General features: G+C 48.1%; 1 protein-coding gene across 1 annotated transcript in view; it reads right to left on the bottom strand.

Moving 5' to 3' along the window:
• Positions 1-2,620: 2,620 nt before the first annotated feature.
• Positions 2,621-25,658, bottom strand: part of ZNF536 (zinc finger protein 536) — a 437,569-nt gene continuing 414,531 nt past the window's right edge. Inside the window, exon 7 of the mRNA XM_077754626.1 lies at positions 2,621-3,100. Coding sequence (XP_077610752.1) covers positions 2,856-3,100 — 245 coding nt within the window. The 3' untranslated portion in view covers positions 2,621-2,855. The remainder of the gene's footprint in view (positions 3,101-25,658) is intronic.

Below are 25,658 nucleotides of genomic sequence, written 5' to 3'. Positions count from 1 at the left end.
GCACACGGCTGTGGGGACCAGCCCCACGGGACACTGCCGAGCTTTTGATGAATAAACGGAGTTTGACCAAGCCTTAGCAGAGTCTGACAAAGCTGCAAAAATACATTTTACTCTTCCTAATAAACATAAGTGAGTAGGAAAAGATTTTTTTTTTCCAGAGGTAGAGGTTTTATTGCGTAAAACACTGGATAAAACCGGACTGCTTCAAAGACATTTTATTCTAACAGCGGAAAGAAACAGTCATTGCTGAAAAAACAACTTTTAATACTTTCTATACCAGAATAAAGTTCTGTCAACTGATGTATTATAATAATAAATAATGACCAAGAATAAACTTTAAATACAAAGTTTTCTACTTGTTACAAGCATAGCAACAAAATCCTCTACGCTATTGATCTCAGATTTCCTCCAAGATAGATTTTTTTTTTCTTTGTGTAGGAATGTAGACAGTATTATGACCAGCATCACAGACTACAGAACTTACAGGGAAAAAACTTGACATGTTTAGATAGGAGGACCTGGTGACATTCAGAAACTGACACTGCATCACTGTGGCTGTCACTTGTTTGTATTACAAGTTACAAATGCTCTGGAAAAAAGGCCTGTGTCAGAGGGGGAGATAAGGACACGGTAGCACTGGACAAAATGGAATCAACACACACGCCACAAAGAAGAGGGGATGTTCCCAGTGTCACAAACAGAATTATTGCCTGTCGCATCTGACGATGCTCAGAAGACACAAAAGAAGACCAAAAGAGCGCCCAAAGTGCTAGAAATGGAATGTGGCTCTCATGTTTCTTTCACTTTTTTTCCTCTTGTTTTTTTTCTTTTTACTTTTTTTTCTTCTTTTTTTTTTTTTTAATATTTTTTCTTTGCTAAGATACCAAAGGCGGGGCAAACACACAGAAAGCAAGCGACTGGCACAGTCACCAAACACAGTAGTGCAGTTAAAATCCTAAAGCTCACTACAGTCAGAAAGTTTTCAATAACATTTCAGTCCTTCCTCTAGGATCATAGAAACAGTTGCATTAAGTTTATCAACTCGATTTAAGTAAGGCAGTGAGAACTATTCTAGAAAAACAAGAAAGCAGCTTGCTCTATGCCAGATGGGTCCACGTTGAACAGCGGCCTCGTTTTCACCGAAACCTTGGGTAGGTGACACTCTCTCAACAGCATATGCAAACCGGATTCCTTATTAGCCTGAGATTCCTTCCGGTCTCAGGGTAGCGCTAAGCATCTTATTTACATTGATAGCAGTTTAGAATTTTTGTAAACTGCTGTAGGCAGAGCTGAAGTTTTTAAGGCCCTGGGGTTTTATTCTGTGCTCCCAGCCTGCAAGGAAATATCGACTTTTTTTTTTTTTTTAAGTCTGAATGATTTCATTTTAGAAGAAGTTAATACTTCAATACTTCTCTATCGTCACAAACAACAGCACCAATTTCGTGTCACTCAAAGGAAGGATGTTAAGAGGCTGAACTTGTATGCCATTCTAGCAGATTCAAGAATAAACCCTTAACTAGTCTTCTTAAATCTTTTTTTTTTTTTTAATGAGTTAAGTGGTTCATTATTGGCCCTCAAAATCTCCCTCTGGGTGGTGCAGAACTTGATAAATTTGGAGTATCCAATCAGTAAAAAATCTAAAATCTACAAAAATATAGAACACATTTGTTTTACAAAAACAGACATTTTTAACTCAAACAGTTTTCTTCATTAGCGATAGAGAGCAGGATGTTTAGATCCGTCTTTTAATACAAGCTATTTCATAAGAGCTTGTTGGAGAAGAAAATCTCACTTCATTTCTGTGATATGTACAAAAACGAATGCATGAAAAAAATCTGATCATAAGGACCGGAGCAGCCTTCATTCAAGTAAGATGTTTAAAATCATAATAAAAAACAATCTTTCTATTATTACGTGGATTCCCACTTCTCACCAGCACCTTCTACGGATAGGGTTGGCTAGTTTGCCTAGACCACATTTTACATAATGTACCCCTAATGTTTTTTTATTGGCAACTTCTTTTCCATCAAAAAAACAAAAACAAAAACCAGACAACCAAGAAAACAGCATTTCCCTCAATACTGTGATTTGATCTAAAAAAAAGGAATGACTCCTCAAACCTGCAATGGGCATTTGTCTGCAGATGATTTCTTAACATTGATTCATTTGGCTGTGTTTTGTTTTGTTTTGTTTTGTTTTTTGTTTTTTGTTTTTTTAAATGCACGTTTAAGATGGCAATCCTCTGCAGTGCCGGTCAGCCCTGGCGCTGGCTGCAGGCGGTCTAGGGTTTCTTCGCGCGTGCAGTTGGGACCCCGCGTGAATTGATTTTCTCTGCAGTGACCGCTCCAGTCTGACTGGCACCGCAGCTCCCTCCCAGCACATCTCATTAGGGTGGGAGGCAAATGGCAGCAGCTGGTGTCAGATTATAGAGGTGTTTTCAACAATGAAAACACAGCCCCTCCATCTTCAAGGCAACACTAAATCATTTAGATGGTATCATTTTTCCGTTAAGAGCATGATTTTGGGACAAAGACGACTTAAGAGTTGGAAGGGCCCCCAGCTTTCTCAAGCTTGGAGGACACCAAGCGTTTCTGAAATCACTTCTCTTCCACCTGCATTGTTTGGAAGTACTTGTTGCCGGGTAACAGTTTAGCAGCCATTTTCAAGGGCTGGGGATTTTTTTTCTTTAATATATATATATAGATATCTTTTTAAAATTTTTTTAAATGTTCTATACACTAGTGGGGGAGTTGTACATGATTTTTTCCCCTTGGAATGCAGTTAGCAAACTCTTTTACCAGATGCATAATCTTAAAACTGTGTAAAATAATATTGCAATATACAGGTCAGTTTGCTCAGTTACGCTGCTCCTGGGTTTTGCAGCCTTCTTCTGTTAGCTCTGCTGAGCTCCCCGCCTTGACAGCTGTGGGGTCTTCAAAATTCCCAGAAGCCTCCGAGTCGACTCTGGAGCGCTTGAACCTGCGGTCAGGGTACTGACTGTTGTCAAAAGGCATACGATGGACGCAGAGCACGTGGGTCTTCAGGTTTCCCTTCTGAGAGGCACTGTAGGGACAGTATCGGCACTGGAAAGGCCTGTGACCTGCGGGTACAAAGAGGGACTGGTCAACTTTCCTGCTTGCTCCCTCCCCGACCCCCACGGCCCAGAGGACAGCATCATTATTACCAGTGGTATCAATATTGTGATTGCAGATACTTTGCAAAAATCAAATTGGTAAAGGACAGAAAAGTAGCCACTATATGTATCTGGACAAATAATAAGTCACTTGGAGAAATAATAAGTTACCAACTAATAATAACTTAGACAGGGATTTACAAGATCTTTCCATCCTAGGGAGAGCTTTAATTCAGACTTTCCAGGTGACAGGAGAGAATGTTCCCAACACTTAGATCTTTTTTTTCCCCCATGCACTGTTAGATAGCCAGTATTTTAGGCTTTGCAGGCCAAGACACAAAATCAAAGATATTACGTAGGCACCTCTGTGACAAGAGAGGAAATAAATTTCCAACATTTTATTGATGACATTAAAAACCTTATTTTTTGGACGCTGAAATTTGAATTCCATATAATATTCATGGGAGAGGAAATAGTTATTCTTCCTTTTTTCTCCCCCCCAACCATTTAAAACGTAGTAACCATTCTTAGATTCCAGGCTGTACAAAAGCAGACAGAAGAGGGATTTGACCCCAGGACTGTACTCTGCTGACCTCACTTCTGCACACACACAAAGCCATAAATCCCTCTGCCTGGGATTCTGACTTGGATCTCAGCACTAAGCCAGTTCACTCTCTTATCCTCCCATCAAGTCTTTACAGATAAGCAACCGAGCATCAGGAGGGAGTGTGTGTTTGCAGAAGGGTGACAGAGGGCCGTGGGTCCAGGGCAGGGCTAGAAGTACTAAGCTGGAGGAATTTGCACAACCACTGGGTTTCAAGAGGCAGCACTGGAAGATATCGGTGGGAACCAAAATGTTCAAATAACCACGGCTTGTGTAGTTTTAAAGAAGTTAGATTTTGAATAGAAACCCTTGAACTCAAATTTTTCTAGAAATGCTCTAAATCAGAACAGAAGGTGGACTCCTGTGGCAACCCACCCGCTCCTCTGTGCTTGATTTCCCTGGCCCAATGTACAGCAGAAATGCACACGCTTCTGCCATCTTGGGGCACCCATAAAGCATCTGGTTTGGGAAGTTATAGCAGAACAACTGGATTCTCCTCGATGCCTGGAAGCTGTGCATGTCTGTTCCTGGAAGCTCATGAGTACTGTCCCACCCACCAGCACCCAGAGAGGTCAAGGCCCAGGGCTGGGTTTCATTTGTTCGGAAAAATAAACAAGTAAATAAATAGGCCCAACCACGTACACCAGAAAACATCCAAACAGCACACTTAGCACTTCTGCTACCACAGGAAGAGCAGAAGTCCTGTGTATCTACTTAGCAAAGCAGTCTTGTTCCTGAGAAACTGCATGGCCAACCAGATGTCTGGAACTGAAGCTTACTTTCACTTCCCACTGCACACGGTCCTAGAGTCTTCCTTCTTTCTTACTTGGTTTGTGCAGTTAGTGCTCTCTTTCTTCCCTCCTAGCCAATTGATCTCCAGGATGAATCTCTTCTACCTGGTAACCCTCTCTTTTTCTTATCTCCCCTCAGAGGCTGATCCAGTGTGTCTCAATTCTTGCCTAGACTATGAACTTGGCGGCCTGTAGGAGGGCTTCGTGTTTCCCAGTGGCCAACCTCCAGCCCACCCCCACCCCCAGGAATGCCAGAGTGGGCCCCTAAAGCAGGAGCTCAGCTGTGATTTCCTTGCCTCAAATCTTTGATGGCCACCTGCCATTTAAGAAATAATCAGGACCTCCAAGTCCAGTCCCAGCCACCTGTCCTGCCTCCTCTGGAGCACCCTTCCTTTGTCCACCCCAAACCAAAGCATTAAGGGTCTCTGCAGAAAGGCTCCATTCTGCAGGGTCTCCATGCCCTTTCTGTGCGACCCTCTCCCTGAAATACCACATCCATTCTCTTTCGCCTTTCCAGGTTCCGCCCAGCCGGGATGCTGCTTTTGTGGGCTACTGTGGATTGATCCCCCTGATTGTGAGTTGCCGGCAGGAAGCATAGCCCTCTTAGGACCATTGGTGCCACGCCCACTACCTGGCACAGAGCAAGCAGATGTGAACTGTTTATGGAACTCAACTATTATCTTATTGCTTCACCTTGCCTTTTTTTTGAAGGTATTATTATACATTTCTGGATAGAGTTTCTGCTTCTTTGGTTTCTACTGTTGCATCTAACACGAGGCTGAATCTGATCAACTTTCCCACTTGCCAAAAACCAACTTGCAAATCTGTGGACTTTGGAGTTCAGAATAAATGAAACCCAAGGAAAGTCCACTTGCTGCTGGTCGTTCTTCATAGCCTACGCAGCAAGATGGGCAGCAACAACCAGCAGGAGGCGCTCCAGGCCTTGACTGGCAGGTAAGAGAAATATTTGCCAGCCTCATTCCTGTCTTCTTGCTACTCAGTGCCACCCTTAGGGCTTGGTCACCTCTCCCACAGAAGACAAGGAAGGCTCTGGGCTGGTGGGAGGGAGAATAGAGATGCATATTTCTTACGTGGATTTAGGAATTTTACAAAGAATGTAAGTGGCCCTATTCGTCACACTGGACTTAGGGCACAGACAACAGGGAAGAATCTGGTCAGTGGCAATAGGGCAGGAAAAACCATTCTCTCCCTCAGAATAGTGACTCTAAGTCAGCCCTAAGTGGAGGATCAGTGAGTTTCAAGCACATCCCAAGACCCAGACACCCAACTCAAGAAGTCGTCATCACTGTGGACATCAAACTACACCCAGGGAGAGAAGATTCTGAGTACTCTGGAAGAGCAACTCTTGAGGATAAGAAAAGAGGGCCCAACTCTATAGCCAGAGGCATGTGAACTAACTGAAGGTCATCCAGAGAACCTGAGTAGAACCAAGACACCGGTTCTCAGGATGCCCAGGAAGTGTTTTTAAAGTTTTGCCCAAATCTTCTCAGAGATGGACTGCATTTTCAGGGTAGCCACCAGGGGCAGCTCGGTGGCCACCCACTATGCTAAGGGCTGTGGCTCACCCAAAGCCAGAGCTAGCTCACCGACTGCAGTAGCAAGTCCCTGGTGGAGAAGAGCACCATGGTCGACCGCTCTCCAGAGTTAAGAACTCTAAATAATAAATAAATAAAAATCAAAACTAAAACCAGAACTCTTAGTACCGTGATCCAAAAAGTCTAACACAACCATGAAGCAGAATGACCAAACCATGGTATCATTCAATACATCTACCTCGGGTCCCCAGGTTTCAATGTGTCTGTTCTTCCACTGCTTTTGCCCATCTGTTCTAGAATATTTATTGTATTTTCTCTTTTTTTTTTTTAAATGTTTCCTTATTTTGAGAGAGAGAGAGAATGCACATCAGCAGGGGAGGAACAGAGAGAGAGAGAGAGAGAGGGAGAAAAAGAATCCCAAGCAGGCTCCAGTCTCATCAGTCCAAAGCCTGATGCAGGAACTCAATCTCATGAACCATGAGACCCTGACCTGAGCCAAAATCAAGAGTCAGACGCTTAAGTGACTGAGCCACCCAGGTGTCCCAAATTATATTTTCCATTACCATTAAGAATAATATATTTCTGTATGAATTCTATGCTACAACCTTTGGAAGCTGCTTCTCTGCAAGTTGTACCACCAGCGGAGCACTGCAACATGCATCTTGGCAAGCCAGGTGGAGAACCTCAAATATCACATTTATTCACCATGAAAGCCTTTTTAAAAAAAAAAATTTTTGATGTTTATTTTACTTTTGTGTGAGAGAGAGACAGAGCCTGAACAGGGGAGGGGCGAAGAGAGAGTGGGACACAGAAAACAAAGCAGGCTTCAGGCTCTGAGCTAGCCGTCAACCCAGAGCCCGACGCAGGGCTTGAACTCACAAACCACGAGTTCATGACCTGAGCCGAAGTTGGCACTTAACTGACTGAGCCACCCAGGTGCCCCATGAAGGCCTTTTTTGAATTGCCCAACGTGGCATAAGAGCACCTTGTGCATTTCCCCACTAACTGATTTTAAAATACTAATCGTGATTTTAACCTATGGCACTATCTGAGTCTCTATTTCTTGGGAGAGTCAAAGACATGCTATAATTCTGACATATTTGGATACATCCATGATCCAAACATTAGTATTGAAATCATTTTCATTTTAACTTAGTTGAGATGGAAATCTAGATGTAAATGTATATAGCATATGCATGTGTGCATTTAGAAGGAAGTCTATACAATATTAGAATCATAATAAATCCTGACCTTCTAATATACTCTGTAGGTAGAAGCATTGTAGATAATAATAGCAGCACTTGAAGATCCCACAAGCCTACATTCTATAGTTTTTCACATATATTTTTGTATACTATCTTCATATTTGAGCTGTGGAGAACTTTGGTCAAGGAGTGACATCAGCCCCATTGTACAGATGAGGAAGTTAAGACACAGTGAACCAGGACTATAGACTATTTTTCCACCAGATATAAAGTACTCAGATGCCCTAATCCTCCAACATCCTTACAAGAACCATGANCCCACATTTTCTGAGTGGTTTGTTGAAAGGCCCAGAGAAGGCCTGTTCTCCAAAGGATCAAATTTTAAGCAGAAGTCTGTCCCTTGGTGCCACAAACATTTACTCCCAAACGGAAAGCTATTGTTATACAAAGCCCTTTTGAAATTTGATACATTTCGGAGTCCAGCTAAACGTGGATGAATCAATTCAAGTTTCTCTACACTATTTGTACACCTGAAGCCCCTGGTATTGGCGCAAATGCAGCGATGCCTGTGGAGGTCTGTGAGCTTTTGGTCAGAGACCATAAGAAAGGGCTTGAGAATAAACCCCAAATCTGAGAGCTCTCCGGAATACTTCACTGTGTGNGGGACAGGGGGTAAGTGAGCTGAGGAGCTCGTGCCTGGGGTGGAGGAGGGGTTTGGGGGAAATCCCACCTCAGGAAGGAAACAGGACATCTGTCCCCAGGTCCCCAGAGGAGAAGCTGGGGCCGCCCTCAGGGTGACAGGACAACCCCTTGGTGAGCTGTGAACTCTGCAGACCTCTACCGGTCTCTTTTGAGTGAGCTGGAATCCAGGCCGGTTACATGTGCCACCTTGCTAGCCTGGAGATAGACTTGGCGATGCACCTGGGTCTGCAGGTGGCAATGAAGATGCTAATGTTCATCAATTTCCAAGAAGCAGAAAAAGATTCCCCATTAGCAACTAGCATCAAGACATGGCCTCTCTCCAGCTGAACCCAAGCAAGGAGGACCACCCTCCAGGGTGTTGAAGACAGGGAGCCCTCTTGGCTTGGCATTTTTGCCTTGCATTCAGGTGTCTTCCTGCCACACAGTAGACAGTGTGAGTCTGGCCAGGAGCTTGTGTTCAAAGCATAGCTTCTCCCCTTAGGAGGCTGGGAGGCTACGTAACCCAAACTTCAGTCTCCTCTGTGTCTTGCCTCGTGTAAGGAATGTGATCTCTCGAGGCTTCAGTTCCCACACCTTGAAAATGCGGCAGTAGGTGCGCCTGGGTGGCTCAGTTGGTTGAGCGTCTGACTTCGGCTCAGGTCATCATCTCACAGTTCGTGGGTTTGAGCCTCGCATCGGGCTCTGTGCTGACAGTTCAGAGCCTGGAGCCTGCTTCCATTTGGAGCCTCTCTCTCTCTCTCTCTGCCCCTCCCCTGCTCATGATCTGTCTCTCAAAAATAAATAAATGTTAAAAAATTTTAATAATAAAAAAAACAAATTGGAGCAGTAATACTAATACCTCCAATCACAGGATGTTGTGAGGAGCAGATGGAATAAGGTGTCTAATCTGGAAAGAATACTGAACTATATAGACATCAGCTGTCTGTCACTGTCATGCGTGCTGTTCCCATTGTCTTCTTACAGCCTGTCTCACAGGCCACTGTTCTGTGCTACCTGCCTCATGTGGTCTTCAGTGGAGGCTTGAGATATTACCTGTCCTTGGGCCATCTGCCCTTGGACAAGAGCTTTGAGAAAATGGAAGACCTTCAAAGTCCAAAAGAGCACGTTGTGAATGTTGCATTTTCTTTGGATGCAGTTCAGCAAATGTGGGTTAGGATGGGCTTTGGGTTGGACCCCATGCCAGAAACATCTCCCCATCTAGCACATCCTGTTCTAGCCAAGAGCTAGGCCAGAAACAACAGTTTGGGGCAATGCAGGTGGTGATACAGTAGAGGTGACTGGGGGTGAGCCCCTGCTCTTCCTTCGACTGTCTTCACCCTCAAACCCCCCAGTTTGCTGTCTCTGCCATACAGACCCTCTGTGTTCTCCAAATGCTTCATACTTCTTCCTGCCACAGGACCTTTGGTCCATCCCTTCTTGTTCCCCTAATTTGTACTGCTCTCTTCACCTACTTCATCAAATTACTGTGTAGCTGTATCCTTTAGCACACCTTGCCTCTGCCTCAAGGAGGCCTGATCACCCCAGACTCACCATGACGGTGATGAGGGCCATCTTCTGTGGTAGAGGCTCCAGCAAAGGGTAACTGAACAAATAAACAATTACGTCTGTCTTCCTCATGAGACAGCTCCATGGTGTAGGGGCAGTGGGGCTTGCTTTTTGGGTTTTATGATTATTGCTGTTTCTCCCCACCTAGCACAGTGCTTGGCCCATCACAGATATCCATCGGTATTTTTCAAGCAAAGGAAGGGATGGACGGATGGGTGGATGGATGGGAGAAAGAATGGGAGAGGCAGCCAGAAGGGACAGGGAGAGAAGTGCTACTCCAGCCAGGGACAAGCCTGAGCCCAGACGCAGGGATAGGGAGCCTGGCATCAGTGCAAGGGTCAGGGAGCAGGTCATGCTGGAGGTGAAGCCCAGTGAGGGTGCTGGACAGGGCCAGGCTCACAGGACCCACTGGGGATGAGGGCCCTCTTTCCATGGGAGAAGGGAAGTGAGGAGGCCTTTCCAGCCCAGCTGCAGCACCGCTGACTGCAGAGAGCCCTAATCCCTGTCTGCAGCCGGGGCCCTGAGCCCTGACGTGCGGCCAGATGGGTGCCCCCCGCTGCCCCCCCACCACACTCCATCTCTCTACCTCTCACTTCGAGACCATCAACATTTCCCATCACTGCCATGTGAAAAGTAAGTACATCATACGTTAATTTGTATTGTCACTGCGCCGTAGAGCCGTGGTAAAGAGCACATTCATTTTTAATCCACTATGAATAATATATAAATATGTATACAGTGTGGAGGGTCAAGAGGAGTAAGGAGAAAGCAAGTCGTACATTGTTTATAACAAAAGTGAGGAAACGAGATATTTTTCTTACTTGCTACGATGGAAATATCTGCTCTTTCCCTGTGCCTAAGGGGGAGCAGAAAATGCTTCCCCTTGGGGGACCATCCATTAATTACAGCCCCACACTTGTGGGCAGAGATGAGGCTGCTTCACGGGGCTTCCCGACTTTCCGAACTGATGGTTTCTCTCCAGGCGCGGGGTGGCAGGTGGGAGGGGTGGAGGAGTCCACGGCCCACCACTGGAGTTCGGCCTCGGGACACCTCATCTGGGCACATTTCTGGGAACTGCAGCAATGGTCCTCGCAATCAGCAGGAGGGACATGGGCTACAGAGGAGCCTTACCATCTCACAGATGAGAAAACTGAGCCCAGGGAGACTACATAATTGTCCAAAGGCAGGAGTATTTGGCTAGCTGGTTTCTGACCCGAAATTCAACCTTAGGACTTCCTCACAGCAGTGCTCCTCTCTGCTTCCTCCTGCCAGTCCCTGGAAATTGCTTGTCGAAGATTGTGCATAAAGGGCTATCTTCCATCAGGACCAGGATACTCCAGGAGGGAGTCTATGAACACCCTGGGAGAGTGTGCACCATAATGTGTGTGTGTATGTGTGTGATATTGCACACGTGTCACCTGCCACACCACTTAGGGGCAATAGGCATCGCTGTGACCTCGAGACACCCACCAAAGCCAGGCATTGTGCACATGGCTGTCACCGAACCACAGGACTCCCAGCTTCCATCACACAACTCCTGGAACCCCGCCCACTTCCACGAGCACACATTCAGCACTGCCTCAATGCCTTGCACTGAGCAGAAAGCTGTAGGGATGACACAGGACTTTCAGCACCACCTGGTGGGAAGGGCATTTCTTCTGCATGCCTGACACAGCGCCCACCAACACGTACTGAGTGACCGGCCACAGTCTCGAGGCTGCCTTCAGAGCGAGGGCCTAGTGGACACCCTCTCCAGCAGGAGGAGCGAGGAGCCAAGAGTTTATGAGGAGAGGACATCCAGCAGCCTGAGCCAGCCTCCAGTCCCGTCAAAACGACGGCTCCAAGGACAGGCCTGGAAAGAGTCCTGGAGATGAAGAACATTCTTAAGGAAGGATACGTGTGCTGCTTTGCCACAGGCAGGGTCTATATGTGGTGACAGAGGCATAATTCTGGACGTCAAGGAGATCTAGAGTGGAGAGAGACAGTCTCCAGTCATGGTAGATAGTCAGCCCAAGGAAGAGGGTCCAGAAGAGGGTCACAGGTGTAAATGGGAGGGAGTGGGGTCCCGGCCCTGGGGTAGACACAGAGACACAGGCATCCCCTGGGTCCTCATACTGCCCAGCCAAGTCTCAGAGACACGGACACCCTCTGTGTCTTCATACTGCCTGGCCATCTGTCTCCCAAACCAGGGCAAGCCTTTCAGATCAATGCCACCGGGCCCTTTTATTGTTCACCGAAATACATGCAAAAAGACCACCTGTGGGTCAATGAACAAGAGCATTGCTGCCATAACTTCTGGATCACCTGGGCCACATTTGCAGCCTGGGGGGCTGTAGACCCCAAGAAAGCCACCTGCAATAAGGCCAGGGCTGGCTCACCTGGAGACACTACCATTTTCCTTTCTGAAATGCCTTCCTTGGGGCATAGGGTCATGGAGAATTTCTAAGAGCCCAGAAGGGTCTCCCACGGCCATACTTTATGGTACTGTTTTCTAGAAAGGACCAGCTCACACGCATGGAGCCATGAGGCTTGGGAAGGGCTTCCTCTGAGAGGTCAAGAGGGCTCCTGAACATCACCACTCCCCTGCCATACCCCACCTGGAGTGCTCTGCATTCCTCGAGAGAAGGGACATTTGCACAACGCAGGCTGGTAGTTAAGAAAATGGCTCCACCTATAGGGCCAGTGGTGCATGTTAGAAACACGGCCCCAAAGGAGGACCCACAGGACTGGGAGGAATCCAAGCACCTTGTTGGACGCAGTGGACTCCTCGGTGGTCATCTGGTCCCCACTTGGCTCTCACCTGCTGCTCCCTCCGCACATATGCAGCTGACCCTGAGGCTGCAAACTGGAGGGGCTTCTGCCCAGGACGCTGGCTTTCCTTCCAGCTACAGTAGGCTCAGCAGAGGCAATGAGACAGGTAAGGATATACATGAACACACGTGGAGCCAACAGAAAGAGCTATTTTCACAGTTGCACACATCATATATATATATATTTAATTTCCCAAATTCCAAATAGGCAAGAATGGTTCTAATCAGGTACGTAATTTATGTTTTCAGTTTTCGAAAAAATATTCATCCATCTAATCAAAGATGCTAAAACACTTTAGAATATCCTTAGTATAAATAATTTCAGGTTTCAAATATCATGTGATGTGTGGTTTAATTTGAAACACTACCAAAACCGATTTCACTAGTTTAAAAGCAAATTTTGATCCACGTGGCAATGGATCAAGACATCAGTGTGAACTTGTGTTTAGTTCAATATATGTGACAGAGATAGGAGTATATGCAGGGGCTAGTATACACACACACTTACGTGTCCTTTCCCGTCAGCTGAGCGTGACGTCCTAGTGGCACACCCACACTTGATTTGTAGCACCATTCTCAAGAAAAGGACCCAACCGGGCGCCCGTGGGGCTCTTGATTTTGGTTCAGGTCATGATCTCATGGTTGATAAGCTCAAATCCCACGTAGGGCTCTGCAGTGACAGTGCAAAGCCTGCTTGGGATTCTCTATCTTCTCTCTCGCTCTCTGCCCCTCCCCCACTTGTGCATTTATTCTCTCTCTCTCTCTCAAAAACAAATAGGTAAAAAAAAACCCTTAAAAACAAACAAACAAAAAAAAGAAAACAAAAGCTTTTTGTAGAAATGGCTGATTCTAGGGCAGGAACAAGAAATACACAAGATGGTCCTGGAGCTTTTTTGCCAGAAAGTAAGCAATTGCTCAAAAGACCCACACATTGATGGGAGTACGTCAAAGTAGCACAGAGCCAAAGGAAAGAGCCCCCAGTGGCCAGAGCTGGAACAATCTTAGCCACAAAGTGAGTGACATGGTATCAGATTCTAGCCCCAAGTATCAACAAGCACCTGCAAGTCACACTGAGGTAACTAGATGACTGAATTAATAGGTACCAGGAGGACCATTCCAACTCCTGCATCCACCCTCCCCTGGAAATGCTGGGAGAGAACACAGGAAGAGGAGGGGTGAGGTTTGCTGTGTGATGCGGGGCGAGCCGCCAGCCCCTCTGTTCGTGGCTCCCGCCTTACACTGAGGGCAGCACCCTCTCTCTTTGGTCTCCTCTATCATCTTTCAGGATGAAGTCACTCACCCAGAGATGAACACTGGGCATTGTTAGAGTATTAATACATTACACATCTAAAAATCTCCAAAAAAGGAAAGTGAGTTCATCGACCCTTTGAAGGTTATTTAATGATAAACATAAATGCTTTCATAAAACCCGGGGAATGATTTAAGATCCCAGATCGATAGTTGCCAGTGAGTGCCCGTGGCCTGCACTCCCGGCTGCCTCTCCTGACCACCCGGGGAAGGCTGGTGGCTCCTGGAGCACAGAGGCCGCCTGGGGCAAACGAATAAACATGGTTTAAGGCCAAATCTGCACTGCACAGACCAGAGTTCCCGAGAAAGGGACCACCTCGAGGCCATGGGGATGGAAGAGCGGGCCCCTCCTGGGTCAGATCCTTCTGGGCTTGGGAGGGGGGTGGGTGTAGATCTGGGAGGATCAGGAAGGCTCCTACACCCCCCGCCTGACACTATTCTCTGCAGACACCTCCTGGAATCCAGCCCCACTTTCTCAGCTTTCATGCTAACTGAACTTGAATTTGATGCTGTCGAAAGGCAGCAAGATACAGTGGGCTGGGCCCTGTCTGCGGGCTCAAAGGGAGCTGCTGCAAAGCTGGATTCTGCCTCTCTCTGGCTTCGTGAGCCTCTCGGGGCCTCGACATCTTCGGTTGGCAAGTGGACACCTTGACGCCTGCCTTCAGGGTTGTCACTGGAATGACGATTCTAATTCAAGGCTACCACACCTCAGGCGCTCTCCAGCGTGAGTCGTTCCCTACTTCTAACCATATGTGGGGAAGGTTTATTTCAAGTGTCTTACATGCCACACACAGTGCTCAGCAATTCACGGGCCTCTGCTCCACTAAGCCTCACACTATTTGGGAACCTTGTTAGGTCCATTTTACAGATGAAAACAAGTGAGATTTGGAAAGGCTAAATATGCTGGTCCAAGAACAGGAAATTCTTCAAACAGATAAGGTTTGAATCCAGGCCCGCCCCCTTCCCCACTGTGTCCGAGTAACAGATGCTGGCCAGGGGAATAGTGTTCCAGCCCGGCCTGCCCCCTTCCCTCTCCTGGGTGCAGGCCCAGGAGAGTCCTGCCCCCAATGCCACCTCCTCCAGGAGGGATTCCAGTGTCACTAGGTCAGTGTCAGCTACTGCTGTGACTGTCTCCTGATCTGGGGTGCTGTGCTGTCACTGTCTACTGAAAATCAACCAAATTAAGAAGCTTTTATGGGGCACCTGGGTGGCTCAGTCGGTTGAGTGTCCGACTTTGGCTCAGGTCATGATCTCACGATTTGTGAGTATGAGCCCCACATCAGGCTCTGCGCTGACATCTCAGAGCCTGGACCCTCCTTTGGATTCTGTGTCTCCTGCTCTCTCTGCTCCTCCCCCACTCACGCTCTGTCTCTCTCTTGAAAATAAACATTAAAAAAATTGTTAAGAAATCTTTTTAAATAAAATTTTTATCTTAGTATAGATTTAGAATTACAAAAATGTCACTTAGATAATACAGAGAATTCTCCTATCACGCCCATTCTCCCTATTGTTAACATCCTCCCTGAGTAGGGTACATTTGTTACAATTAATGACCCAGTTTTGATACACTATTATTAAGTAAAGTCCATATTTTATTCGGATTTCCCTCGCTTTTACCTAATGTCTTTTCTCTGTTCTAGGATCCCATCCAGGACCACATTACACTTAGTTGTCATGTCTCCTGAGGTGCCTGTTGGCCGTGACAGTTTTTCAGGTTTTCCTTGATGATGCCCTTGACAGTTTTGGGGAATACTTTGTAGAAGGTCTTTCGTTTGGGGGTCCTCACGGTTAGACCTGGGTTGGGGCGGAAGGCCACAGAGGTGCAGCGGCTTCTCCTAGCATGGGGTCAACACACTGCTGTCACCCTGACCTGGGTGACCTGGCAGAGGATGTGCTAGTCAGATGTCTGCTCGCAAAACTTGGTCTTGTCCCCTCTCCACGCTGCACATTTCCCTGGGAAGGAAGTCACCGTGCAGCCCACATGAAGGAGCCAGAGTTAGGTTCCATGTCCCAGGGGGTCATTTACACAGAGAGAGTGGGATGCGTGAGGGGCGTTTATCTGTCCTTTTCCTTTTTTGAGTTTGTTTATTTATTTTGAGAGTGAGAGAGAGAGGGAGGGCGGGGCAGAGAAAGAGAGAGAGAGAATCTGGAGCAGGCTCTACACTATCAGAGCAGAGCCCGACGTGGGGCTCGAACCCATGCGCTGCGAGATGGGACCTGAGCTAAAATCAAGAGGCCTAACCGACGGAGCCAGCTAGGCACCCCTTAAGTGAAATCATTAGAGTGACACTGCAGAGATGGCCAAAGTGGGAGGGCTCCCGAGATTTGCCAATGCAGCGCCTCCTCTTCAGACTCTTAATTGCCCGCACCTTCCCTCCTTAAGGATATTGCGCTAGATATGGCTGTCTTAAGTACCCATGGCAACAAAATGGGCAGTAGGCACCTCACGAGTTTCACAGAAGCTGTGACAGGCAGCCTGCTCCACGTGGCCCACCTCCGGCACCCGCAGCCCACCTCAGACCAACAGTGGGGACTCTCCGGGCAGGAGAAGGCCACCAGAGGACAGAAAGGTAGCAGGCACGCCACACGCAGCAAGCCGGTGTGTACGTGTGCCCATCCTTGCTCTCCAACCTTCAGTGACTCCCTGTTTCTTACCACAGCACCTTGCGCCTTAGCCTGGCTTTCCAGCTCACAATCCCTTCTTACCTCGTACCCACTGCCAGGCCCACCAGGGATTTGCCCACTGCAGCCTGCAGATTCCTTCAGTCAGACCCGCCAAGGCCCACACAGCTCCCGGAAGCCTTTCTTAAGACCCAGCCGTGGGCCCCACTGGCACTTGTGAAAGACGCGGCACAGTAAGGCACCGGATTGTGTTCGTCAGGCACTGCCCACTCTGGCTTCCCAGGACGCAGGCTTGGAGGGTCTCTCCCTTCCCTGGGGAGACGGGCAACTCCAGCGGCTTCGCACAGAGTAGGGGCTGCAGGAGGGGCCTGGGGCTTGTTTCCCTTGAGCAGCCACTCAGGAAGCGCTTGGGTGCCGCCTTGGGTGGGTGACTTCTGTGTCCAGCCCCATTTACTCACCTTCATGGGGGCCTGAGGACGCCCTGGCATGGGTAGCCCTGACCCTGAACAGGCTTGCCTCTCTCTGGTCTCGTGAGGAGCACACATATCCTGACCTGGCTTGCCCCCATCCTCCCTGGTGTCCTTCCGCAGGTGCAAGACACCCCTCCTGACAGGTGACTGCGAAGACCCCTCCGCTGGGGTGTTCACCGGGACAATCTAAGAGCTCTGTGCCCTAGAGACCCCTGGAGGCTACAGTCCGGGGTGCTGCCCCTCCATTCTGCGGGTGCAAGGAGGGTGCAGGAGGGCTCACCCATTTTCCAGGGCACTTCCGGTCATTGGGTGGCTGTGCATTTTCCTGTGTTGCCTGCGGGGGAGCTCAGAGTCCCCATTACAGCTCCACGAACCACACCCTCTCCTCCCCAGGTCTCCAGCCAGCTATAGCCGCTTCCGGTGTGATGCTGAGATGTCACCACCCAGCTAGCCCAAGCCCACCCCCTGTACTGCCCCCCCAGCCCAGGTGGCCAAGTGGGCAGCCCCGTGGACTCCATCGCTATCCAGCACGTACACACTTTCAGAGGCCACACCCCCTCAGAGGTCACAAGCTGGAGGCACACACATATTTATTTATTTACGGTCCTCCACACTATGAGAGAAAAAAGAGGGAGGGACATAATGCCAATGTTTCAAAACAAAGAGATTTCCTATAAAAACATGGATTTGGAGCAGGCTCTGAAAAGTCAGAAGTTCTGCCAGGGGCAGCCAGTCGGAGCTGGGTCCCCAGGGCCCCCTAGCTGGCCAGGGTTTGCCCTGGGGCCCTCTTCACTGCTGGCATTATCTGCCCCCAGGCACTGTGGGCCTCAGAGTCCTCAGTGTCTGTCCATGCCCGGCAGCCGGGGCCTCACCTTCTCTGGGGGCGGGGAGGGGGCGCTGGGTGAGGTCTGTGTGTGGTTTGCATCCTGCAGATGAATGAGCGGCATTCCTGTACACACCCAGTGAAATAAACAAGTGGGTGGTCTCTGCTGGTGCAAACGTTTCCTGTTTTCCATTGTGTCCCTTAAAACGAACCCATCAGAGCTTAATTGTAGTTTCTGTTTTATTGTACAATTTAAATATGGGAGGGGGGCCAATACTGGCATGTGCCAATGGTGGGCTGTGCACTGTCCCACACTAGTAACTGCACGGGGGGAGGGGCAGACCTACCAAAGCACCCAGCAGGAACCCTCAGTGGTGCAACATACATCCAATCCACCAAAGGCTGGCACTCAAGGTTATCTGTGGATAATTCACTATCCACACACGCCTTCATAAAAACATCAGTATATTTCTTGGTGGTGGTGGTGGGGGCACTGTATGGCTTGAGGAGGGGGTTCACATGGGTTGCAGAAAATCTGACCAAAAACAGTGTAGCGGCAACACTCATATTGCATAAAATTTCGGTGCCGTGGTATTGTACTAATGTGAGTTTATGTGTGAGAGAGAATCACACATCTCTCTTTTCATAAAGGAATCAGACACCCTCAATCCGTACCCACCGTATATATCCATACACATGGGCACCCTGGATATATTTTAAATAGCTACTTTTTATCATGCCCAATTCTACAAATTGGTACCGTGAACAATAGAAAATTATGAAGTAAAAAAGGAGAGATGGAAGCATAAACTTTTCAATGTTCGGCTCTCTCTGAGTACCACTAAGGTTGTCACATGCCAAAAATAAAATAAAATAAAATAAATAAAGCATAGAAGAGAGGTGGCTTTTCTTATGAAGTCACAAAGGAATTGCTTCTCCTTTCTTCTCTTTTTTCCCCCTATAAAAGGCTCTCTCTAAAATCAAAGGTGTCAGACTTTGCTTTCTCTTGCTGGCATGATCCAGAATATGGCTGAGGAATGACAGATGTCGGCACCCAGCTGCAATGAAGCATGCTAAAGTTTCTGTCTAATCCACTTATTTCTCTGTAGTCACGTAAACCAAAACAAATGGGCAGGCTTTACATTAGGAAAAAAAAAAAAAAAAAGAAAAAGAAAGAGAGAGAAAAAGAAAAAGCCCACAGCATCAGGACTTTGTTGCATAACGCAGCGTACACGCCATCTTGATATGATTTTCCCCTCCACAGGGAAAAGGCACCTTGTGTTGAGAACTGGTCCCTCAACGTGTGGTCCCCCAAAACGCCAACTCTTCGTGGACCTCTTCCTCCCTGGCAAGACGTGGCTTCCAAAGGGACAGGGCAGTTTGGGCAGGGTGGGGGCCAGGGTCGTGGGACCACAGAGGGGCCTTCAGCACACCCGGGGCATGCCCACGCCGCACACACACTTACACACCAGCACGCTCCCAGCTTTCTGAGCCGCTAAACCCAGATGATCATTGTTATCACCGGCTCCATCGTTTTCAACTACTTGAATAAATCCAGAGGAATTATAAACGGAGCCCGTGTGTAATTAAAGTGAGCGTTGTTAGACCCTTCATTTAATAAAACACTTGAAAAGAAAAGCCCTTGTAGGTTTCCCCACGCCACGGGGAAGCAGGAGGGTAAGTGAGCGCGGCCGCGAGGAGGCACCGGCCCCTGCCTCCTGCCAGCGCAGGGGCGACCACCCTGTGAACCTGCCCCCCTCCGATCTTGTAAGGCGCCAGTAAGGATCAGGAGTCCTGGAGCTCTGTCACCGCCAGCAGCTCCGACAGCTGCGAAGCACTTTCAGACGAGTCACAAGGAAAGATGTGACGGATTTCGCCCATGGCAGAATGGCGTTCCGTTTCTGGCCCTTCAGGCAAAAACAGTAAAGGCAAAGAGGAAAATTTGAGATTTCCCCCCTTAAACTTCCCACAACAACCTCAGCAAAACCACATGACTTGCCTTCTACAATCTCCCTGGTGTGTTCACTGCTACTTTGGCAGGAAATCAGAATTACTGTTATATAAATTCCATCTGATGCCAGAGCGACCATCTGTGAGTAAAACTGCTTCACCTACGTCTGCCTGCAAAGCCACTCTCCCAGAGACAAGGGAGAAGGGGAAAAAAATTTGATTAATTTGCAGAATGCTTGTGATTTGCTCATATATTATTATAACTGCTCATCAGCACATGACAAATTCCCAGCCCTCGGTGCAGGCACCCGTTTGGTTTCAGCAGCTTCTTGTGTCGGCACCTGACAGACTGCAGGGCCTCTAATGACTTTCAGATGCTTACAAACAGTAATTCTATCTTCAGAATAAAAAAGAAAAATCCGTAGGAAGAAAAGAGGAGTGAGTTCGTCTATTTCATTTCCTTCCTGTATATCAACATGATTTAACTCTTAAGGGCGGCCACAGCTCCACGATGGGGCGGCTTAGGCCCCACCGTGGCTGCCTGCGGAGACAAAGACCCCTGTCCCCCCCAGTCAAGGTGGGGGCTCTGCCCGGGGGCTCCACGTAGTGGCGGGGGTGGGGGATGCCAGGAGGCGCCCCGGTGCCGGCAGCCACCGCCCCGCTCTCCCTCTCCCTCTGCGCTCCGGGATCCCTTACATTTGTCCACTTTTAAAGCCCTAATCACCTCTCACATTCTCTGCAAACACATCTGCCTCCTAACTGCAGTTGGATTTCTGGCTTCCCCCTCCCCTTTGCTTTTAAAACTCTGATTATGCCTTCCCAAGCCCTGCCTTTGTGCTTGATTGCTGTTTCAGATTAGAGATTTTAGAAGGAGACAAAGACTTCAGAACGCACATCAGTCCCACATATGAGGGCCCACAGAAGGAAAAGCGATAAAACGCGATACACCATCTGTCCGCAGACAATAACCTGCGTGTTTGGAGGCTCACAAATTATTGAGCGCACAACCTTCCCAAATTACGGAGCCTCGAAACAGGGCAGAGTCTGGGAACGAGACCCTCTTTGATGTCCTTTGGTATTTCCCACTGCCCCCCACCCCACCCCCAAACTGATTGCTAACAGTCGAGGAATGTCTCGGTGACACGTAGATTTTTATTATCAGGATCTTCCTATTACATGTGGCTTGGGATCCAGGCAAGGGTGGGCTCGTCCCCTCCTCCCCCCACCCACTCCCAACTCCGGGGCCACAGGCATTTTGGGAAACCTGGTCCAGATGCAAAGTCTATCTGGGGGGGTAGGGCAGGAGGGAGGGGGGTGTGGACTCTGGAGCAGACTCCACTCTTCATACGGAGAGATCCTGAACGTCTCTGCCTATTCAGCAGGCTGGTCAGCTGGTTGGTTTGCTTTGGGAAGATATTCTAGATTTTGTTGAGGAGGCGTTTAGACTGCCCACAAATGCATCTCCCTCTCCACCTCCAGTCCTCTCCCCTAAACACATCTTCCTCTACCTTTCTTGCTGACCCCAGGCCATAAACTACTCATAATAATTAGCCAGTATCTTTTTGTTCATGCTACAAAATTTCTTGTAAAATGATTTACTAAAATGGAAGGGAAAAAAGACCATTCCATATATATATATATATATATAGTTTTTTGTTTGAAGTGAGTGCATTGTTTTATCAGACATTCCTCACCCTTTGTTTCAAGCCTGGGGCTGACCGTTGGTTACATGCGAGGGCTTTACCTCCACTTCTCACTGAGAACTCACAGGGCCTATGAGGAGGGGCTTCCATATCAGAGCTAGGGAAGCCAAGGTGCATGACCCTGGCTAGTGTGGCTGGTGGAGCAGGGACTGGAGCTGCTGGTGTTTGAAACCAGGGGGTATGGCTGCAGACCCCGACTCTCTGAACCACTGGAGAGCCCCAAGATCCTGCTTTAAGGATGAAGCCCGAGAGGCAGCCATTCAGTGCGGAAGATTCCAATGGATTACTTTACATGATTATTAATAAACAACCAAACAAACATTTAGTTTGCAAATTGAAGCATTTCTTTCCTGAGTCTCAAAATAGACACGTCGTTATACGGAGAGGGAGGCTGGAGCTGAATGGGAACTAAATCAGGCTTCATTACCAAATTCATCGCGAAGCTTAATTATCCAGGTTCTAGCCCCTTTTCGAGTAGTTCCTCCCCAGAGCCCCCTGCCTGTTCCAGCAAGTCCACTTTCCCCGGGGCAGGACGCGGCTCAGCCTTGGGCCCTGCACAGGGAATCTTTCTCCCCGCCCGTGGGCTCCTCCAAGACAGCGGCCCTGCGTCAGGGGTATCTGTGCCGGCCCATCTCTGACGGAGAGGCCCGCAGGACGTGGTCAGTACGGCTGGATTCCTGGAGAGGTCTCGGTCCATCCCAGTGCTCTGATTTGCAGCTTGTTTTCCAGACTCCCCTAACCTGATGTCAATTAAGACTGTGTTTACACACACAGCTTGGCTGAAATTAGGCAGGGGGGTGGGAAGCAAGGAGGGGAGTCTCACTTGCATTCAAACAACCAGATGTTTATTTTATTTTTTAAAATACACGATGCCAAACGACAAGCCACGTTGAAATTTTCACTTCCTGGTATCTAGCAACAGAACCAGCTTCTGCTCCTCGCAGTCCCAAGGACTGAGCACGTGTGCCTGTTTTTCCTATTCCTTCTCACCAGCATTACTATCCTATTCTTCTCTTACACATGTGCCTTGCTGCATAATTGGCTGCGAGCTCTGGCACACGTTATTCGACGTGACACACGGGGACGTGGTCCCAGGGAGTTACACGAGGCCAGATGAGCCTGGGTCCTGCTGGCCACTCTGAACTCCCACGCACTCCTGGGGCCCTGGCTGTCTTCCTCGTAGAGGGACGCTCCTGGTTTGTACCTGCTCTCCGACAGTGGCATTATCCCAATAACCACAACCAATCCGAAGCGTTCCCAGATGACTGAGTTTCTGAACTCCCTCCCCTCCCAAAACAGCCTAGAAACCTGGGAAGGGAAAGAAGACTTGAGGGTTCCCCCTCACGGTTTCTGTTTGACAGGGGTGAGTTGGGGCACCTGGGTGGCTCAGTCGGTAAAGCGTCCGTCTTCGGCTCAGGTCATGATCTCAGGGTTCGTGAGTTCGAGCCCCATGTCGGGCTCTGTGCTGACAACTAGCTCAGAGCCTGGAGCCTTTTTCAGATTCTGTATCTCCCACTCTCTCTGACCCTCCCCTGCTCACCCTGCCTCTCTCTCTCTCTCTCTTTCTCTCTCTCTCTGTCTCAGAAATAAATAAAAAACATTAAAATTTTTTAAAAAGAGAGGGGTGACACTATCTCTCACATCACTGGCCCCTCACACACGTTTTCGGCATTTCAGCCCTCACTGCGTGTCAGGTTTTGGACGTGGGCCACCGTCTCATTGAATCTGAAAATCAACAGGAGTCACTGAACATTCAGTTAAAGCCCGAGTCACTCCAAACACGCAGAGACAGGTTCAAGGAACGAGAAGAGCTAACCGGCAGTCCAAAGCTCAGCACTTACCAGCCTCTCACGGCCTCGGGCTAGCTCTGGCATATCTCCAAAGCCTCAGTCTATTCATCTGTCAAAGGGGCTAATGCCAGTGCCCTGCTCAGATATAGTGTCTAGGTCTGATGTGGCGACACATGGCAAGGGTTTAGCGCAGAGCCTCACGCAGAGTGTGTCTGTGTTGCCTATTGCTATGACCATAAACTTGGGCTGCTGTTTATTGGGCAGAGGCCAGGTCCTGGAAGATCCTGCCTGCCTTTTCCCCAGCCCCAGAGACGCCACCTCTCCAGCGGAGGGAGCAGGAGGTGGGCGGCCAGCCCGTGTGCGGTGACTCACGCGCTGATCGTAGACCCAGCACAGGACTGCCCTTAGACAAGAGTCAGAGCCGCCCCTGGCTCAGAAACACCGCCACCCCCTCTCAGGCACATCCTTTACTTAAATGAAATATTGAAGTCCATCAGGATGAAGTGGGGGTTTCAGAGGCTGTAGTCAGAAAATTAAAGCGACCAAGTGAGAGCGTTTTATGCACGCAAGATAACTGCCTTTTGATATAGCTTTTTACTACACATTTGGTATATGGATCCATAACAGATAAATGTGTATCGTGGAATATATAAAAGTGCCAACAATTGTCAATATGCATTCACATGCTGTAGTAAGAATATTCTATAAAATACTCTCAAAATATGATGGATGTGCGTAACTCAGGGGGTGATACTGCTGATGAAAATTTGGAGGCAGTGCCTCTTAAGCCCTACGGAGGTTTATTAGACACAACAGCCCAAACTCAGCTGACATTTTAAAAAGTCCCTTGATACTCAGAACAAAGAGTCCTCAAGCATACACTTTCGCCAAAGCCAGGAACTCAAGACACACAGAAAAACTAAATAAATAGAATCCAAAATCTAGGCGTGGGTGATAGGAGGGACGAGTTACTGACCCAGAGCGAACGTGGACATTGTTCTCCAGATATGTGCAAGGCACCTGTACAGACCCAAACGGGGAGCCAGCAGCTGTGGGCCGCAGCGGCCCGGCCACAGCCCTCCAATCCTTAATCTACTGGGCATCGAATCCTCAGAATGAATTTTATGCTCAGGCATGGTTATTTTGCTGGCTTCACTTTTCCTGGCAGCCATAAACACATTGTTCTGCTCTTAAAAAAAAAAAATAATAAAGTAAAACATTACCAGCTTCCTATACACATAATAAAATCAATCTTCTGCCTCTAGTACATTAAATGAAATAGCATGTCCCCAGAAAATACATAATAGTCAGTGTCTACAAGAATCATGCAAATAAAAGTAAAAATAAGAATCCAAAGGTCAGAATACAATACTAAGCATATCGTACAGAAATAGATCTAAATATTTGCATGCATTTTATAAATCATGTGTCCTGAAAGTGCCCCTAACAAAATGCATTCTAGAATTCCCAACCCGTAGTCCCCTTTTGTGGTTGAATGAAGTCAATCTTCTAATCTCCCCGAGATATAGACATTGTACACATGGACAGTAAATAGACCTTTTTAATTGAGCTGATACGTTGAAAGTGAACCTGTCCTTGAATTTGAATTTACACTGAAAGTTAGACAGTGACCATTTATAAGAAGGAATTTAGCCACCCACTCCCCTTTTGTAAGGCAAGGACTTAGTTTATCAACAGACATACTTAAGTAAATCGTGCCCGATAAGATAAATTCTGCACTAAAGAACGAACGTCTCCCCAGGTCAGATGCGGGCGGCAGAACGCTCCTTTGACACCCTGCCCCGTGCACAAGAAAGGAGGCCAGCCCAGCGAGAGCTCAAATTCATCAAAGTTCAGATCTGACTGGCTCCTTGCAAGCCAAATGTGGGAATGTGGCAATCTGCAATTTATTTAATTTTAATTCAATTTTGTTTCACATCCTGTTTTGCAAGTCAGCGAGATGGGCTAGGGTTGCCAAAAAGGGGGTGAAATGAAGAAGAGAAAGAAGTTCCCCCGTGTAGGCATGTATTAGCAGCCCAGTGTTTGCCCGGCCGGCGGGAAGCCTTTCTCCAGAATCCACCACTCGGTCTGTGGAGCCTGTCTTGCCCACAGTATCTCAGCCTCACTATCTCCTCGCTGAAGGGCCTATTTGTCTGCTTTAAGTGAAATCACTCAATTCTCAAAAGTCAGTGGAGGACTTTAGAAGGGGGAGGGTTCGGATAGGCTACTCCAAATAAGTTCCATTAATCAAAAGACACAGTGTAATGTAACTAATATTTTACAATTAGGGGAGACAAGATGGAACTAAAAGCCATCTATCTCTCTTATACCACATGATCATCGATTCATAATCGGAGACTGAGAGTTGCACAAAGATGCATTTACTGGANGGGGGGGGAGCGGGGGGAGGGCCGGTCTGTGCCGAGATAATGAACACGATGAGAGAGCGCGACGCTGAAGGCTGAGGAGAGATGACAGAAGAGCTCAATGCTGACGGATGACATGAAGACACAGCAGATACCTGACAGACAGCCCGCGGGAACCGCCGCGCTCCTTCCCCGGCATTATGATCCTCAATTATCTTGGTGAGGGACTAAGAGGGGAGAAGGAGGAGGCTGGCGGAGTCGCCGGTCACTGAGCGCCCGG

The sequence above is a fragment of the Crocuta crocuta genome, unplaced genomic scaffold, assembly GCF_008692635.1.
Source record: "Crocuta crocuta isolate KB4526 unplaced genomic scaffold, BGI_CrCroc_1.0 scaffold121, whole genome shotgun sequence".
NCBI lineage: Eukaryota > Metazoa > Chordata > Mammalia > Carnivora > Hyaenidae > Crocuta > Crocuta crocuta.
Note: the sequence above shows the minus strand (reverse complement) of the source record. Positions and strands in the feature narration are given on the sequence as shown.